Source organism: Silene latifolia, chromosome 11 (genome assembly GCF_048544455.1).
Source record: "Silene latifolia isolate original U9 population chromosome 11, ASM4854445v1, whole genome shotgun sequence".
NCBI classification, from domain to species: domain Eukaryota; kingdom Viridiplantae; phylum Streptophyta; class Magnoliopsida; order Caryophyllales; family Caryophyllaceae; genus Silene; species Silene latifolia.
The window spans coordinates 49,527,365-49,547,423 of NC_133536.1; the positions used below are offsets into that span (position 1 = coordinate 49,527,365).

General features: G+C 36.9%; 1 protein-coding gene across 1 annotated transcript; it reads left to right on the top strand.

Moving 5' to 3' along the window:
• Positions 1 to 13,649: 13,649 nt before the first annotated feature.
• On the top strand, positions 13,650 to 16,673 carry LOC141614842 (putative F-box protein At5g55150). The gene is made up of 3 exons (XM_074433565.1): positions 13,650 to 13,894; positions 15,164 to 16,006; positions 16,086 to 16,673. Exons 1-3 carry the CDS (start codon positions 13,787 to 13,789, stop codon positions 16,122 to 16,124), a joined length of 990 nt encoding a protein of 329 aa, XP_074289666.1. The 5' UTR covers positions 13,650 to 13,786; the 3' UTR covers positions 16,125 to 16,673.
• Positions 16,674 to 20,059: the final 3,386 nt, after the last annotated feature.

The window sequence follows — 20,059 nt, forward strand, 5'->3', positions numbered from 1 at the left end:
AGACATAGCCATATCTACTTAAGTCGTCCGTGAAAGTGATGAAATACCTATAGCCTTCTCGTGCGGTGATTGACATAGGGCCACATACATCCGTGTGTATGAGTCCTAATAGGTCGGCCAGCGCATTCCAACACCTTTGAAGGAAATACGAGTCATCTTACCGATGAGACATGATTCACACGTGCCAAATGATTGAAAATCAAAGGCCGAGATAGCTCCATGTTTGATGAGCTGTTTTACGCGTTTCTCATTAATGTGTCCCATACGGCAGTGCCATAGATACGTTTGATCTTTGTCACCAACCTTTAACTTTTTATTCATTACGTGTAATATTTCCGTGGTCTGATCTAAAACATAAATTCCGTTCATGGAGACTGCCTTGCCGTAAATCATATCGTGTAATGAGAAAATGCAAGTATTATTTTCTATTACAAATGAAAAACCAAGTTTATCAAGTGCGAAAACCGAAATAATGTTTTTCGAAAGACTAGGTACATAATAGCGATCATATAATGACAACTCAAATCCGGGAAGGCTGGATCACATATGTCCCCTTTGAGATGGCGCTACTCTTGCTCCATTCCCAACACGCAGTCCACCTCACCCTTTACGAGGGGTTCGATGTTTGAGCCCCGCACATGATTACAGAGATGAGAACCACAACCAGTATCAAGTACCCAAGTTCCGTAACTTGCGTGGTTAATCTCAATCATATGAATAAAAGTAGAAGAAGAGGAAGACATACCAACAGGTTTAACACGACCTGCCTTTAAGTCCTCATGATAAACAGGACATGTGCGTCTCAATGCCCGATCTTGTGGCAATGATGGCATTCCATGTTTTCATTCTTGCTCTTTGTCACGCCTGATGAGGTGCTCGACTCACCAGGCCCACTCTTACCTGAACCCGACTTCTTGAACTTCGCCTTACCTCTCGCTAGGTTTGCCGAGCTTTGCCCTTACCCTTCCCTTTATTTGACACAACGAGAACATCCTGTTTCATGCTCCCACTGAACTTCATGTCCTTCTCGGTGCATGCGAGGAGGAGTGCGGTTCATGCGGAGTTTTCTTCAAATCATTCATATAGTAATTCGCTCTAAATTGCGAATAACCATCGTGGAGTGAGTGAAATATGCGGTCGATAACAATGTTCTCGCTGATGTTACGATTAAAGGTCTCCGGTTTCTCGACATTCTCAATCATGTTGAGAATGTGTGGGCTAACCGGTTGGCCCTTCTGGAGTCTCGCATCAAAGAAGCGAGTGGTATGCTCATAGGTCACGATTCTAGGTGCTTTCGAGAATTCCTTAGTGAGCGTGGTGAAAATCTTGTTTGCACCATGGGCTATGAAGCGTTTCCGCAAATTGGGTTCCATTGCAAAAATGAGTACGTTTTTAATCGCACCCGCTTCCATACAGAAATCATTAAACTTGGTGATTTCAGCAACTCTAGCCGTGGGACCTGGGTTTGCCGGGATGGGCTCCAAGAGATATTTGAGCTTCCGTCGGCGGCATTCATTCCGTAATGCCGCCTCCCAGTCCGCGAAGTTGGATCCATCATTCTTGATCGAGTAGACGATTCATCGATTCATGAAGATCCGAAGCCAGGACTCACGGTCCAATGTGGCACTTGGCATTGGGTTATCGTAGAACCACCATTTGTTATTAAGTAGTTTAAAAGTTCGTGATCTACACTGAAAAAGAAAGAAAAACAAAACGAAATAAGCAACTCATCGAGGTGATTTAAGTCTATTTTAAAATTCTTTTTAAACATGTAGACTCTCGCACTTGCATAATTGATCTCCCTCAAGAATGATACAAGTGATCCCAAGACTCAATTTCTGTAAATTGATAAGCCAACTGTTTAGCTAATTCTTCCGGAAGAACTCTTGGTCGATAGATTTCCGTAAATCCTATCTATAGTCCACCATGGTCACAGGATCGTACGAGTGACCATAGTGTTGAGATAAAATAGGTCAATCGGTTCCAACTTACCCGACGTAGAAGGGGTCATATTATGCCTACCGACGAAGAAGGGACTCATTGGAGTTTGACCTATAAAGACCGTTCTCAATTTTGTTTATACGAGGAAGATCCCATCAACTTAATTATAATTCATTTTAAGTGAACGAATAACTAGCGTCTGCGTGAATGAATCAATTTGAGTGATGGCTTAAAAAACGTGTGACATGAGAATGTCAATGAAAACTAACTCGTGACCTCTATATGTGTCAGTTTTCATGCAATAATTTAGGTGGTTTGGTTTTTAGGCGGAATATGATGCATATTATCGTTACGAAAAATAAATAAAAGAATGCAATACGTAAATAAAAGTTACTAGTGTGGCCTATCCTAGTAAAACAAAACATAAAACAACTTTGGAATCCACCGTTGGACCCGAGAAGCTTGTCTTGATGTTCCATCTTGATCCAAGTAGCGGGAGTGAGCATCCGGTCTCCATCTTTGGTCTTCTCAAAAATTACAATTTAAAATTACAAATATAAACCTATTTACATTCTAATTAAAAACTGTAATTACAAGTGAAAAAATCCCAAAACGGAGATACGAGATCTCAAAATACAATCAAGACCGTGTTCCATCATTACGGTAACACGTTCTACTAAGGCCACACTAAGTTACAACCGTTTGCAAAAATAAATAAATACGTAATAAAAGGCATTCAAGGCATTCAACAAAACGATAATTAAATGCATCAACTAAAAACAATTCATTCGTGACATAATTCTGTAATTATGTTAAATTTATCCAAACCACCTTTTAATGATTAAAATTCATGTGATAAAACCGCTTCTATCATTTAATTTTAATCCATTACAATCCGTTACTTTAAATACGCTTTAAAATAACTTAATGGTACGTGTGTGAACCGTTTCACAATCATAGCGAGTGTACAATATCCGTATAATGTACATATTGAAGCCAAAAGAAAATTTAAAGCAAAAAGAATAAATTTTCAAAGCTGCCAGAACTAAAATCCCTCGATCCAGGGACATAAGTGCTCGATCGAGGAACAAAAGGGCTCGATCGATCGAATGACAAGTCGATCGATAGGGTTGCCAAACAGAAATGCTCGATCGATCAACTGGTGGTCGATCGAGTACTTTATCGAAGAAATCTGCTCGATCGAGTGCGAGGACATCTCGATCGAAGCGGAGGGTTTTGAAAAGGGTCGATCGAGTACAGCAGGGACTCGATCGAACAAAAACAAGGCAGAAAAAGCACTCGATCGAGTAAAAACATGCTCGATCGAGGTCAAAAATTCTGGAAAATACAAAACCCTCGCGAAAACAGATTTTCGAGACAAAATCAAATGCAATTTTGATCAAAAACGCATCAAAACAAATTTAACAATTGACAAAACTTGACATATTGTTATAATCTCTGTATAAAACAACAATATGTAAAAGAACAAATCGAAAATCACACAAAACAACCGTGTAAAATCATGTCACGGTATAAAAAAAAAACAAGCCGTGTATACATGGCACGGTATTCGAGACACAACAGTCGTTTCAAAATCGTTTTTTATGAAAAATCACAATGAAAATTTACGTGGCCTCGCTCTGATACCACTTGTGGGGTAATATCCGTATAAGACCCTCTAAATTTAGGACTATAACGTAAATTTAGCATGTGAATTATTGTCATAAAACGTAAATACAGCAATGAAACGATAAGTATAAAGAATCAACCTCGGGTCCTTTGATGCACGGCGTAAAGAACAGAAATCAAACGAGATTCCCTCCTAATTGTTGCACCCAAGACTTGTCCGAGATATGCCCTTGTGCTAGATGGTGTTCTCCGATTGCCTTGCAATATTGGGAGAACTGATGTGAGTTTTTCGAGATGAGAGATCTCGGTTTTTCAGAGGAGAATGCTCTTCAAAACCCTAATAATTTTTTGGCAAAAATGAATTAGGTTAGACAAGAGGAGAAACTCTCCTTTTGTCTATGTGAGGCTCGGCCAAACCGAGTGAGAGGAGAGCTCGCGGGCTTTTTAATTTCCTCTTCACTTAAGCTCGCGGTCCGGTCTAAAACTCGCTAAGTGTATATGACGCGGTTTTTACTTATCGTCATCGGTTATCGGCTATTAGAACATCAACTAATAACACGGGTTAGTTGAAGTATTAATACATGTCCGACAAAGACGATATTGTATAATTTATTCAATATACATTAATTAAATATAAATCGCTTATATTTAATTTTACGAATTAACTGGTTAATTCGCCTTAGCCCATGATATTTAATCCGTATTAAATATAATATCTCAACATCACATTTTGACTAATTACTAGTCAAATAACTCGGACTAACTGGTTAGTCAGATTTGGCATCTACATGACTGTATTTTCATACCGTCACGTCTCTCAAACGTATCCTATAGGTGTGACTTTTAGGGACCAGTTGATCACCGCCATCTGTATGACAATAACGTCAAACTTATCTAGCAAGCCAACCGTTATTGATAAACGTGGATCAACTGATAATAATACCAAAAGTATGCCCTTTGATCCTTTTAGAGGTTTATAAGTCCTTGCACTAACTGTTAAGGACACCAACCCCAACAGTTTTTACCAAATAAAAAATTATATTTAATGAGTTTGTAGAATCTTGCGATTTTACGATCTTATTCTACCGATGCGATCCTACCCTCTCCATTGATTCAAAATAGAATCCCGATCCTAATAACATTGCTAAAGATGACACTTAACTCTCATTAAGTATCAATTCTTCTCCTAAATATACAACAAGACCCTCTATAAACTTTCATGTATAGGGGAATTAAGCAAATAATGAAGAAAGGCATGTGCTTTTGTAACATACAATTCATCAAACACCTTATGTGCATGCATAAGAAGGCTAAACAATTCACCAAAAAACCCAAATATCAATCTTTTTATCATACCCATTAATCCCATTTAGACTCCCCCTAAACCCTAGGAGGATTTCTACTCACACATATTCAAATGATACATGCAAATAATTGGAGAAAGACAAGTAATCAAAATGGAAGACATGGTATAAATTTCAACAATGATAAAAGACAAATTGAAATGTAAATTATTGATTAAACAAAGTAAATAAGAAGAGAAATGTACCAACAATAAGGAAAGATGGTTACTTTGATTGAATTAATGAAGAGATTCTTCAATATCTCCAAATTACACCCCAATAACCAAATGTAAACAATTGATAATAACTACTACTAAGCTAATTTTACTAAGTAATTAATATTGATTAAGGAAAGATTAGTGCTTTGATTAAGGAAGGATTGTATAAATTAAAGGAAAGTTAATTTCAGATTTAGGGTTGTGTGTCTAAAATGAATTAGGAGAGGGGTATTTATAGTTCTACAAACATTTAGGTTAAAAATTACAAGGAAATAGAAATGCGAGGAAAAGGAGCCTGAGCCGGCCGGCCGGCGGTCCTGGACCGGCTGCCAAATCCCTGGAAATTCCATTTGAATTAAGTTGCCAGGTATGCTAAGCCGGCTGACCGGCTGCCGGCTCTGGACCGGCTCCAAGGAGGGACTCTCAGCCGGTGGACTGGCTGCCGGCCTGCCGGCTAGGAGTCCTCTTTCACTCCCTTTCTCATAGCACGAATAGAGGGACTCTCAGCCGGTGAGCCGGCTGGGAGTCCTTCTACGCCTTCCTTCAATCTTCTTCCATATGCTTGCCTTGTGAGGTCCTTTGCTAGCTTCTTTAGTCCTCTCGGGCGTAAAACCTGCAAGGGGAGACATAAACAATCATAGTACGGGACTAAAGCTACAAAATGCAAGCTAGGAGGGTCAAAACCGTGTAGGTTTGGGGGAAAATGCATAGGGAAGAAGGGGGAAATAGACGCAAAATAGGCACTCATCAGTCTTGGAAGGAGGTTAGATTAAGATTTAATTTCTTTTTGAGTCACAAAAAAAATTATTCTAAATTGGTGGTCTTTGCATTGGCTACTTGTGTTGTTGATTCTTGTAGGTGTGTGTTCAACCAAGTAGCATGATCCTACTTTGCATGGACTGATAAGGAGTGATATAAGTGGAGTAATGTGATGATATAGGAGGTTGTCTAGGACACTTTGCTATCACCTTGGGATAAGGTGAGAGTGGCCATCTCTTGCTTGGTGATATAAGAAGGGTTGACTTAGAATGAGTCGGAGTTGGAGGTGTGTTGTATCTTTGTATGAGGGAGATATAAGGAGGAAGTGTGAGGGAAGAGCGCGAGAGTCAAAACCTTGAGTCTAGATTTTTTTTTAATTGGTGGATTGTTTATGAGGGAGACATAAGATGGATGTGGTAAAGGGAAGAGTGATCATTCTCTCCTATACTCACCTATAGACTTACCCAAGTGCCTTCCTTGAGTTTTACTCAGAACGAGCAAAAGTCTAAGTGTGGGGGAATTTAATAGAGTCAAAAGTGTCGAGTCAATAAGGCCTTCTTAAGCCTAGTTTGGTTTCATTTAAGGGTCTTTTATCGGAATAATGAACTAGTCTTCCCATCCATTAGTTGTTAGGATTAACGTGTTTTAATGCATATATGGAGCATGGTTTTGAGAAGAGAGTTCGGAATCCCGAGCAAGCGCCTCTAACCACACTCCGAAGCAAGCAATCAAGTGAAGACGGGCTCCAAACGAGCTAGCATAGAAGTTGTCATCCCTTGGTGAATAAGGATGAAGGCCAAAATGGTGGAAGAAGCTTAACAAGATGAAGATTTTGGAGCGGAGATCAGTCCAGGACGCAGCATGCGTCTGTTGACGCAGCCTGCGCTGTTTGACGCAGGCCTACATTTTCCTCAGCCTTCAAGAGTTGATCATTCATCTTAAACCAATTCGTGGAAGCCCAAATCAGGTTTAACCTAGAAGGGAGTGCAACCATATATATATAATTCATGGTTTGAAGACCTAGTTTATCATATCATTATTGAATAATCTCAAACTTGTATGTTAAGGAAGAACTTGGTATTTTGGAGAAAAGTTGTAATCTTTGGCTTGATTTTGATGTCAATCTTGCCATTAATCTTAGATTTATGTATGGTTATGGAAGGCTAGACCTTTTGTTTGGTGTAATTTGGTAGACACTACTTACCTTAAGCTTTGTAAGAATCTCTCAATCTTTCCTCAATAATTATTGCATATTCCTTGAAATTCTTGTTTATGTTGGATGTTATTGGGTTAGGAATGATCAACCTTGCATGTTAATCATCTTACTATTGCAACCCTTGTAGCAAGCTTGCATCTTTATGAATTTGGTTTAAATTTGTATCTTTGTGAGTGGAATTTGCATGTTGATCCTTGGGTTAGTTAGATTAAGCCTCCTAAAGGATTAATCTTGACTTCTTTTGTTTGGAATTGATCTTGATGCTCTTGTATGTAAGCCTTCTTGTGGTTTTCAATTGGGTGGTCATATAGGTAGGATTAACTACTCTAACTTAGGAGCAAGTAATCACCATCTTATGAAAGTTGTTGAGTAATTGTTGAGGGAAGAAAAGAGATGATCTTTGTGCTTAGGAAGTAGTTGTTGAACCAAGTTACATCAAGTTTCTCCCTTATATTGATTCTTGCATACTAGTTGTTTGTTGAATTGTCTCAATAGGAAAGTCTCCACTTTTACTCTTTTTCATGTTTGTTTCCAACCAAATGATTATGTTTCCTACATGTTGAACATTGTGAATACCCATTGTTTGTGATTAATTTACATTATTGGGTCTAAATTGTCATTAGTGTCTAAATTAGTTAAGAGGAGTCTTAGTTAATGATTGTTTGTCAATAGTTTACAATTTGAGTCTTAGTTAAAGGTCTCTCCCGTGGGTTCGACCCTAATTTGCCATTTTACTACCTTATTGTTAGTAGTTAGTAGAGTCTAGTTAGGTCTATAAATTGTTAACTAGTTTTGTGACCCGTGAAATTCACGGGTTCGGTTTAAGGATCGTTCATGCATTTTTCCCTTTAGTTTTTTGATGATTTTTCCATTTTTCATTCGTGGTCTATCTCTATAATTATTTTAGCCGTTCATATTTTAGGTATGTTTTACTGAGCTAGAAAATGAGTCGTTTCTATGAATCGATAACAAAAATAAAGTTGACACATGAGACCCTCCACGATATCTCATACTAATATACTCATATTTTTTAAAAGTAAAAGATTGGGCTTTTAAAGACAATGATGAATTTGAATTTATGGCAAATTAATGAAAGAATTAAAAGTTAAAAAAGATGAAAAGACACACAAAGCATTTGTGTAGGGTTCTAACTATTGCAATATTATGATAGGAAAATTGAAAGGATGGGGTGTGGTTTATTCAATAGGAGATAACATATTGTTAAAGTGTAAGAGTTAAGCTCTAACTTTTCATTAATTCTTGGCGTAAATTTTTTAGACTACTTTTTGTAGTAGCTTGATATTCAATTATTTACGATATTACATCATTCTTTAGTATTGTTTTTTTTATTGTAACCTATTATTTTGTTATTCTCATTCTCATTACTTTTGTAACCAAATGATATCATTTTTGTTCAACGTTAAATTTGATATTTTTGTTAGTCAACTTTATTAAAATGATGATACTCCGTATTAATTAAAAAAATAATAAGTAGTATTAAACATAGTTTATATACCTCTTTTTTTAGTTTGGAAATAATGATGATATTTAAGACTTGAAATATTCTTCACTCATTTTCTCTTAACTATTGTAACGTTTAATCAAATAAAAATAATTTAAATAAGGTGGGTAAATAGATAAAATATACATTCTTACATTGAAAATTAAAAGTAAAAAAGAAATTCTATTCATTAATATTATGTTGTTTTGGGATAAAACGTAAGTAATTATACTAAGAGATTTAATATAAACAGATTATCGCAAATCGATATATACAATGTACTTTTGCCATCTCATCATCAAAGCAACAATAAGACAACAAAATCAAATGTATCATATCTCATCTCATTAGTATTCAAATCATAAGAAAAATATAGATTTACCCATCTAACCAACTTAATTAAATATATAGAGAACACTATATTTACATCAACTTGCCCTGGTCATATTTGTAATTTGTTGTTAATGTCAATCTTAATAAATTTATTACACATTAACAATGATGAATATATTAAAAACATCCTCAAAATAATCTATCACTATTGAAAAGAGATTAAAAAAACTAAAGTTACAATTTAGTCAAGTTATATTACTACGAAAACGCGGGTTACTGACGGGCAAAATCCGTCAGTAACAGCCTTTTTCTGTCAATAATTCGCTGATGATTTCCTTCACCAAAGTTTGACCACCATTCGCTGATGATTATATTCAATCGTCGTCGATATCAAGTGTCTTTATATACATTCGACAATGCCTAAAACAAACTATATAATACAAATGCTTGTCGAATTCTCCACTTTTCTTCTACTTCTCTCTTATCTCTTCATTTCTTGTCCAGTTGATTCCTACACACCACAAAGTAAAGACATGAGAATTGTTGAAAAAAAAATCAAATAAAATAATCAGGTGAAAATAAACAAACTTTTTCATTAATTTATTTTTGCTATGAATGTGCTAGAATTTTTATCAATTTATTTTCTTTTATAGGTGAAATGTTTTCATAACGGTAGAATATAAAAAGATTAGCACTAAATTATGATTATTAAGTGGAATAATGCATGATAAATAAAAGTGTTTAAATAAGATGAGTAATTAGTCTATTGATTACTACTTTGCCTTTTCATTTTCGATTTTTACTTTTTTTTAAAAAATAAAAAATAAAAAATTGATCAAACATGTAAATGTAGCTCGTCACGTGTTATTCTAGTAACTACTCAATCTAGGCTTTTTATATTACTTTTTATTAATTTTTCATTAATTTGTTTTTGCTAGGAATATGCTAGAATATTATCAATTTATTTTATTTTATATGTGAAATTTTTTCATAACGGTAGAATGTAAAAAGATTAGCACTAAATAATGATTATTAAGTGGAATAATGCATGGTAAATGAAAGTGTTTAAATAAGATGAATAATTAGTCTATTGATTACTACTTTGCCTTTTCATTTTCTATTTTTACTTTTTTTTAAATAAAAAATTGATCTAACATGTAAATGTTGCGCGTCACGTGTCATTCTACTAACTACTCAATCTAGGCTTTTTATGTTATTATATAGATATCTTGAAATTATTAACTTATAGTTAATGCGTATTTTTTTATTATAGTTTTTTTAGTTAATTAAGTTTAAATCTAATGGAATATGGATGGATTTTTAAAGGAAATAAGCGAATTAAATTAATGCAATATAATAATAATAGATAATCCATGTCATATTCGTTTGCCAAGTCACATTGTTATTGTGTACGTGGTTTTTTTTCATCCCATGTGTCATTGTCTACGTGGCATTTTTAGGCTAGCCTTTTAATAATATTTTATAGATTTGATAGTTAATTCTAGTATTAACGACAATCGGTATTTCTCTATCACCAATCCTCTTAAAGGTAACCGGAAAAATTGATGTCATAGTGACTGTGAACTTTACTTACATCATTGTTTTAAGGTTGTTAATTTGAGTGGGTGGTTTTTTTGGCTTCTATAGGCTTTTTCTATACCTTTTTTTTTAGCGTGGACTGAATAATAATGTTCAATAATGAACGTTGGAGAACAGGATCCATCACTTTTTTTTACCATGGGCTGAATAATATTTTCAGAATACAAGCTAATAACCCTGTGAGTATGACACCATTCCTCATCATATTACTGAAAAGCTTGAAGTTGTTCCTGGTTGTGAGTTTCAAGCAACTTTTGATGAAGCTGTAAAATGTCGCACAAGCGAAAGGCTTAGTGAGGCACTTACCACAATTCATCAAACAGCTTAAGGTGCAGCCACTTGAATAAGGTTCGCTAAGGCGGCTGATGCACATGTCTTGGTGAGTGGCGGTTGCCACATATTTGATCTCTTGACAAAAAAGGAATTACTGTATGATTTTAACACAGAACTAAGAAGTGTGATTTCATGGTCCTCCAGTTGATCACACTCAACTAAGACTGTCGTCGTATGAGTCATTATTGTGAAACAGATGGATCTCCCGTCGGAATTTAAATGATAATCCAACTAATAAATGGGATGATTTCGGTCCGTTCAACTAACAATCGAGGCTCATTAATATGTCTTAAGTGAGAACTTGTACTTTGTTAAATGGGATGATTTCGTCCTATTTTGTTCACCGTTTTAACTTTGAAATACTCTGTGGCATAAAACAAAATTGTTGTATTCATTGGGAAAATTTTGGTTGATTAATGTTGTTGTATGATGTGAACAGTAACAATGCAGAGGATGTGGAAGACAATGCCTCTTTGGCATAAGACAAAATTGATGTGTTCAATGGTTTTATGTGTAGCTTTTCTACCAATTGGGGAAGATCTTGATTAATTGGTAAAGCTAATCTTTCTATTCGTTCAACATGCAGCTGAAATATTTGCATTCCTCGTACAAGTTATTGTATGCATTATGATCTGATGTGGTGCATGTTATGCCCAGTTAAAAGAAACGAATGTGGACATGTAGACTCTTGTAATTCAAGAGGAGAACAAGTCATTCCCTACTCTGATGGAGACGCTTATTAATGAGTGAGATCAGTGAGTATATGTTTCTTTTGCATTACTCTCATTGTTCCATTAATTCTTATTTGTGAGAACTCAGAAGTCACTACTCGTGTCGTGGATGTGAATGACTCAAGATGTCGAGGATCATAAATGTGCATGTTAATTATGCAATACCAATAAGGTTATTTTCAATCATTGGCCTATCAAAATAAATCTTATTCTCAACTAACTAGTAGCTAGCAGTAGGTAAGAGTCGAATCCACAGGGAGGCGAGTTAATTATTCTATTTGCTAATAACTAAGTTTGTCTTAAAAGGAACCAATTTCTTGAAGAGTTTGTTTGTTTCATTTCTAACAACTGATCGCGAGGTAAATAAAATGAATTCAATAATATTAAAAGGTCTAGGGATTAGGTTCACTAGGTAGTTATTCGGGGTGTGTTTTAATTCATTAATAGAGCAATTTATGTTGCTTAAGGTCATAGAGCAATAACATCCATCTCGCTCCATCGCCCAAAACCACTCATCCCTCGGTAAATTTTCAGAAATACGTATTTGAAAAATCCGTTCTTGCTCAAAGGGGTAAAATAGCGTTCGAACCTTCTCGTCATCCCAGCCATACCCGTGCTCCATCAATAGCTCGGCCACCTTCATATTTGGGTCAGCATCGCCCCTAGGTGAAATAACCATCCCCGTCTGAGTCCCACCAATCCAAGGATCACGCCACACAAGTGTAGATAGTCCGTCCCCAATCCGTCTTCGCAATCCCAGACGAACCACTCCACACGCCTCCCATATATCGTGCCAAGTATAACTTGGGTTGTTACCAAGAGTTGCATCTAATACAGAACATGACGGAAAATATTTACCCTTAAGAAGTCGAGTCATATGGCTAGTGCCATCAGTCAGCAACCGCCAGGCTTGTTTACCCAGGCTTTGGTGTCACGCGGGAGACGGGACGAGACACGGACCTTGGAGTCAAGTTGCCTAGTTGGTAGATGACATAGACTTTAGTCGAGTTGTACGAGTTGTATAATGCATTGTTCACACTTGTATTCATTTACTGCTTTGTAATTCATAAAATATATTAATTATATATAAAGAGTTACTTAATTGTAGTTCTGATTCACTACCTCGGGAAACCGTGGTGGTAACACTCCCAAATACCTTGGTCGGGTAGATGGGGGTGTTACATGTGTTGACCCACGGAATATCATGTTGGAGTAGGTGTCATCCACACTACATTATAAATCTCATTAAAGGAATATAATAGGGATGTTTATATGTTTATAAATTCTTCCTTTATTTCATTATAGTTTATTGGTTAAACGGGTTAAGTGGATTAAAAATGACCTGGTAAAAGATAAATGAGTTAAGCAGGTCGGCTTGTGTTATAGAAAAATTAAATGGGTTAGGTTAGGCCGTTAGGGTTGAGACAAATTATCCATTTATGTAATTGAATCGGATTAAGATTAAGATAGTAGTGACCCTTTAAAGTTGACACGAACATTAACATGACCTGATCTATTTGTTAGGTCTTACTCAATTTCATTAACTTTTGGTTAACGGGCGAGGTGGTTAAGAGCACACAAGCGGTGTCTTCATATGGAGTAGTATTATCTACGCTTAATTTAGGTCCGGATCGAATGGACCAAATTTTCTGTTTTTAATGACGCAACATTAAAATATTATGAATCAAATTAATATTTAATCTTCAAAAGACATAAATTTGTATTGTCAATGATTTTCATAAAAAGAGTCTTCTAATTATTTAAATGCATTTCATTTAACGGAATTAAAATGTAATTATCGTATACGAAATAGTGAAGAAATTAATTTTAGGTTCATTTCGGTCCAAGACCGGACCGGACCAAATATTTCGGGCTTGGTCCGGTCGAAGACCGAAAGTTTTAGATCTGATCTTCGGTCCACTAAATTTTTATTTTCGGTCTTCGGTTGTAGTTTGCGTGCGCCTCCATACCTATATCTATTTATAATCCGCAAAGTTGTAGTTTGCGTGCGCCTCCAGTAAAGACGACCAAACAGGTAACTCTTTAATTCAGTTTCATTATTTTTTGGTTAAATTATTAGCCAACACTCGATGTGATCAATTTGCTATTTTCATGCCATCAACTCAACACTTCTTGATTTATTGTGCTTTTTTTTTTTTTTTTTTTTAAGATTTGCCACTAATATGATAGATGATTCTCATAATTGGTTATATATACACGTGAGGTTAGACATGATCCTAAGAAGCATGTGTGGAATGTTCGCAAACACACAAGACACACTGCAACACAAGGTAGATACAGTATTCTTGACTTGTTGAGTATGCTGGATCCCCTTATTCCGCTGTAAATAGGATGTTTTTAAGTGGCGAGGATAATAATAATGTTGGACTATTGGAAATTGGAACCATTTATCATTATGGCTCCTCGAAAACAACAAAGTGTCTTTGCTTTGACGCTAATCCCGTCATCGTCGGGCTGGTGACTTCACAAAAAGGAGAGAGGGACAGTGGGCGCTTACGTGTCTTCCTCTCACCTCTCATGGATCATTTGTGAAAGAAAACGGTATCCGTCACAAGCTTGTGACGGATATGGCCCGTCTTCAATAAGATTTGTTGCGAAAACAATCTATCTATTGTTACTTAAAAACAAATTGGTAAAGTCGCGTACATCTCACCACCTTCTTTTCTAGCGAATGATTGATGGGATGAGTCACTAGAATTGTGTATACTAGAAGTATAGCATCTGATAGAGAGGGGAATCCTGTGTTTTCATCTGGTCAGTATTTGACATTTTGACTATGTGTGACAATACTATAGCATATAATAGATAAGAGTTATACATACATACATACATTTGAAGTGTTTTATAATCCCTGCGTGTTTTAGCAGCTTCAGTTCCCAACAATCCGCTAAGGGTGTGTTTGCATTGAGTGATTTGGAGGGAAAAGAAAGGGAGGGGAATAGGGGATTTAAAATCCCTTGTTTGGATAGGAAATGAGGGTGGAGGGAAATGGAGGGGGGGGGGATTTGGAGGATCGATTTCCTCCAGTCCAGCTGTCAAAATCTCTCCACATAAGCGAGATTTGGAGGAAATTGATCAAACACCCACACCTCATTCCCCCTCCCCTTCCCTTCTCTCCCTTTCCCTTCCCTCCTTCCCTCTCCCCTCCCCTTCCCTCCACTTTTCCTATTTAAGGGTGTGTTTGGATAGGAAAAGTGGAGGGAATGGGAGGGGAGGGGGAAGGAGGGAAGAGAAAGGGAAAGGGAGAGAAGGGAAGGGGAGGGGGGGAATGGGGTGGGGGTGTTTGATCTGTTTCCTCCAAATCTTCTTATCATGTGGAGAGATTTTGATTAGGCTTGGAGGAGGAAAATTGAATCCCTTCAAATCTCTCCCCCTCTATTTCCCTCCATCCCCATTTGCTATCCAAACAAGGGATTTTAAATCCCCTACTCTCCCTCTCTTTCTTTTCCCTCCAAATCCCTCAATCCAAACACACCCTAAATGTCGTTGTCAATGAGCAAAATATTCCAGCGTCTCAAATCTAAACCCCGTTTTTGCAGAGGAGGAACTTATCTATCATGGCCTTCACCTCCCGTCACTCCTCCACCACATCCATTCCCTCTACAAGTTCCCAATATAACCAAGCCGTCAGAATATCTTTGAAGCTCTCCGAAAGTACATACTATCTTCTTGCACCAAAGGAACGTGGTGCCAAACGTCAAAAGCCATGGATAGCACGGGTTGAGGAGGACGACCCTACCACATGGAGGCTTCTTAATCCCTTGTGTGGTATTACTGGTTTATTTGACAAGGCGGAACCGCCCATTATGGGTAGAATGGACGACCCATCAAATTACCTTATTAAGGAACTTGGCAGGTCATACTCTCTAGTTGATGACCATAGTGATGAGGATAAAAGCCTGGAAAAGAAAGCTTCTAAGGTTATCCCGTTATCAGCTTCAAATACATGTATGAACCAACCCCAAGACCTGAAACTATTAGCTATTGATTGGGATAAAAATTTGTATTTTTGGCGGCAAGAGGACGCTTATTGGACTTACATACTTGATGATAACGGGCATAGGTTCGAGGATATTGTCTCATGTAGGGGTAAATTCTATGCGGCTGATGAATTAGGCACATTTTTTGAAATTGATCCAACAAAGTCGAGTAATGAGGATGAATTCAATAAGATCATTTCTGCCCCTGACATCCCTGAGAAAAATAGTGACTTGTATAAGGAGCTCTTAATGGGTGAGTATGAAGGGCAAGTGCATTTGCTTCTGAGGCTGACGAGAAACATCATTAGAGCCTACGTACTAGAAGATGGATATGGCCGAGAACCACATAGGTGGAATACGGTCAAGAGTTTGAATAACAATGTGTTATTTATACTAAACGAGGTCTCATATACTTTTCAACCTTTCACAGTTGTTATTTTATTGTGGACATTTTCATTTGATTTGGTTGTTTGTGCTACAGGTCTCATTTTTGCTTACATCCAACCGTATTAGAGCGTGAGTTCGAAGGGGAGTGGATTTGCTTCGGGGATGATTCAAGACAGGAACGTTGGGGTAGTCCAAATTGCTTAGGAGGTTATGCAGCTGACTGTAGTGATGAAATCTACTTCAAAGGATTAAATGGGCTCAAAACCTTGTGGTATCCATGCTTATATGAGCACTTTGCAAAGGGCAGTCTAAAGACATATGGAAGGGGTGAAAATGTCAAGAGCTTTTATTCATTGTCAGATCATGAATATGTTTCTCTCTTCTTCCTGCCACCACCTTGGATTCAATACTATGCCCTCGACGCTGATAAAGGCAATCCTCCTGTTTGGTTTGATGAATGCATTCTGCAAGGTTGTGAATTCTTTTAGAATTTTGTTAGGTTTAAAATCATTCAAGGTGAATTGTGATCTAAAATAATACTCAACATAATTGGTCAAATAAATGTGTTTAGAGTTAGTTGCAGTAATGAGTCATGGGATTACTGCCGAACAATACTGCCGAATAAATGTGTTTTTGTGCTTATTTTACGCTGATAAAGGCCATCCTTCTGTTCAGTTTGATAGATGTACTCTACCCGGTTATGAATTTTTTTAGAATTTTATTACCTTTAGAAATTGTGATCCCTAATTTTTTTGCACAAATTTTCATTTGTGACGGACAAATTCCGTCACAAACTTGTGACGTGAGACAAAAGGGCATGTGGGAGGGACAAGTGGGAGAGGGCTGTGAGATGTCAAAAGACTCTGACCGTCACAAGCAAGACGGACTGTTTTTTGTTAGTTGGTATGATATGCTTAATAAGTACGGAGTAGTAATGTAATTGGTCAAAAGAATATGCTTGGAATTAGTTGCATAATAGTAATACGCTATTACAAATTCGAAATTACGAGTAGAGAGAGAAAGCTTATAATCCTTTAATTCTTCAGCAATGGCGAGAAGTAAACGGATTGTAGTAACTACTAATTCTCCACAAAAACACAAAAATAATAATTCATCATCTAATAAACACAAAAATAATAGTAATACGCTACATAATACTGAAGTGAGAGAGATTGATGTGCAAGTTAGTGCAGCTGAGAGCTCGAGAGCTGCGGAGTTACGATCCTTCAATCTGAACAAGGAACTGAATGTTATACCGGAAGACAAAGCTACATATGAGGAGGATTGGCAAGTGGTGGGTACAAAGAAAGGTAAACAATTGGAAAACCCTAGAGTCAAAATTGAAGCTGATGATGTTCGAGGTGAGTTAGAATTTTGGTCAACATCTGTCTTCTGTTTTGTTCTAGGCGCTAATCCACCTAGTCATGTAATGGATGGTTTTGTAAGACGAATTTTGAAAGATCCTTCGATTGATAAGGTTACTTTTCAAACGAATGGAATTTGTTTGGTACGATTCAGTAAGCAAGAGGATAAGGATAAGGTTCTTCAAGATGAGCAGTTATTCTTTGATAATAAGCCGTTTATTATTAGAGATTGGCAGCCTGATGTCAAGTGTGAGAAGGATAAGCCTGATGTGGTGAGGATTTGGGTGAGGCTTTACAACTTGGACCTTAAGTTTTGGGGGAAAGCTTTACCAAAGATTGCTAGTATGATAGGTAAACCTGTTAGGCCTGATCGTGCTACTGAGAATAGGGATTATTTGGAATATGCTAGGTTCATGGTGGAAGTAAAAATGGGCCAACAGCTGCCTGATAAGATTGAATTCATTGATGACAAGGATGTGATTCAGAGGCAAGCAGTGGTCTATGAATGGAAACCATTGGTCTGTTCTCAGTGTTCAGGAATTGGACATGATGCAGATATGTGCAGGAAACGAAAAGGGGAGGTGAAGAGGAGGACTACTCAGAAAGTTTGGAGACCAAAAATCCCTGAACCAGTCAAGCCAGTTGCTCCTGTTCAGAAAACGCCTCAGCAAGTTTCAGTGCTGAGAGTGGAACCAGTACATGAAGTGGTGCTGCCCCAGCTTGATCCTTCCGTGGTGGTTACTACTATGCCATTCAGAGGTAATGTTTTGAATTCTATGTCACCAGTCAGATTGGTCCATAGAATGTCTAGGTTGGGGATAGGAGGTAATCAAGGAGGGCCTACTTTTATGGAGGTCATTCAATATTCCTTAAAGCAGAATGTGCTAAATAGTATTGGAAAGAGGAAGTTACCAACAAATCCTGAACATGGTTAATATAGGATTTTGGAACATAAGGGGCCTCAATAAATGGAATAAGCAAGGTGATCTTAGAAGATTCTTGCATAATAATAAAATTGGATTGTTTGGAGTGGTTGAAACTAGGGTCAAAATAAAGAATAAAGATAGAATTCAAGCTGGGTTTGGTAATCCATGGCAAATTATTGATAATAGTGATGTAAAAGATAGTGGTAGAATCTGGTTAATGTGGGATACTACTCAATTTGTTGTTTCCTGTATTCAGAAGGATCTTCAGGTCATTCATGTCCATGTTACTTACCTGGTAACTGGATATGAGTGGACATGTTCTTTAGTTTATGGGTGTAACAAAGATGCTGATAGAGCACTCTTATGGACCTCTATGATTACTATGAAAACTACAGTCATTGGGCCCTGGCTAATCATGGGAGACTTCAATAATGTGCTCTATATGGATGAGAGGATAGGGTCTAATGTAACTGATGCTTAGGTGAGGGACTTTCAGAACTGTGTGGATGTTTGTGGTCTCTATGATCTGGTTTCTACTGGAGCTTACTTCACCTGGAATAATAAACAAGAGGGTGCTGCTAGAGTTTATAGTAGAATTGATAGGGTAATGGCTAATGATGAGTGGATTCTTACTGGTCCTACTGGAGTAGTTACATTCTTACCTGAGGGACTATATGATCATAGCCCTTGCCTTATTGAACTGTGGGGGGAAACTGAACGAAGAAAAGGATGTTTCAAGTACTACAATATGTGGGGCAAAAGTGAAAAATTCAAGAATATAGTTGCTCAGATTTGGAGTCATCCCATTCATGGATGTTGCATGTTTCAATTGATAAAGAAGCTTAAAAAGTTGAAGCATCCATTGAAGAAGCTGAATAATGCACTACGCCAAATAAGACATCCAATAACGGTCAAATAATGCAAATTACCGTTTTTAAATAGAAACACGGGACCGTTATTGCAAAGACGATTGTTAAATATATACAACGGTTGTACAAATAACAAGCGACCGTTATATAACATCAAGAACCGTTGTTAAATCTTCAGAACGGTATCAAATCCGTTGTCGTAGTTTACTATTGACAACGACTTATCGTTCCAAAACCGTTGTTAAATATTATATATAATAACGGTTCATTTCGTTATCTTATTTAATTGAATGTCAAAATTTAACAACGGCTTTATTGCGTGCAAAACCGTTGTTATATTCATCTGTTGACAACGGAATGTAACCGTTATCTATTTATATTGATGAAATTTTGTCAACGGTTCTGCTTAAATATACCGTTGTAAACGTTTTGAACTCGACAACGGTTATCGTTCGTTATCTTATATTTTTGGCGGTTTGAATGGGAGGGAAAATGTGTCAACGGTTATTTATCTAAATAAAACCGTTGTCAAATAATTGTTTGCAACGGGTTGTTTTTAACCGTAATCGTTTTTATTTTTTTATTTTTTAAAAAAAAATGATTTTAGCCTGTTCTAGCAACTACTGAAATGCTATTTTTTCAGCAGCGTTTGTAGCAGACGCCGAAATGCTATTTTTTCAGCTGCTGCTGAAAAAAAGCATTCCAGCAGCTGTGCAGTGCAAAATTTAAATCTTGTATCAAAATATTACACCCCGCAATCAATTAAACCCAGTTTAAAAACAGTACAAACAGGATGATCAGCAGCCAAAACACAACTGCTATTGAGAAAACAAAAGAAACCAATACACAATGGATCTGTATATACACACTCGTACATAAAGCATGAGAAAACTATTGAGACCTCACTAA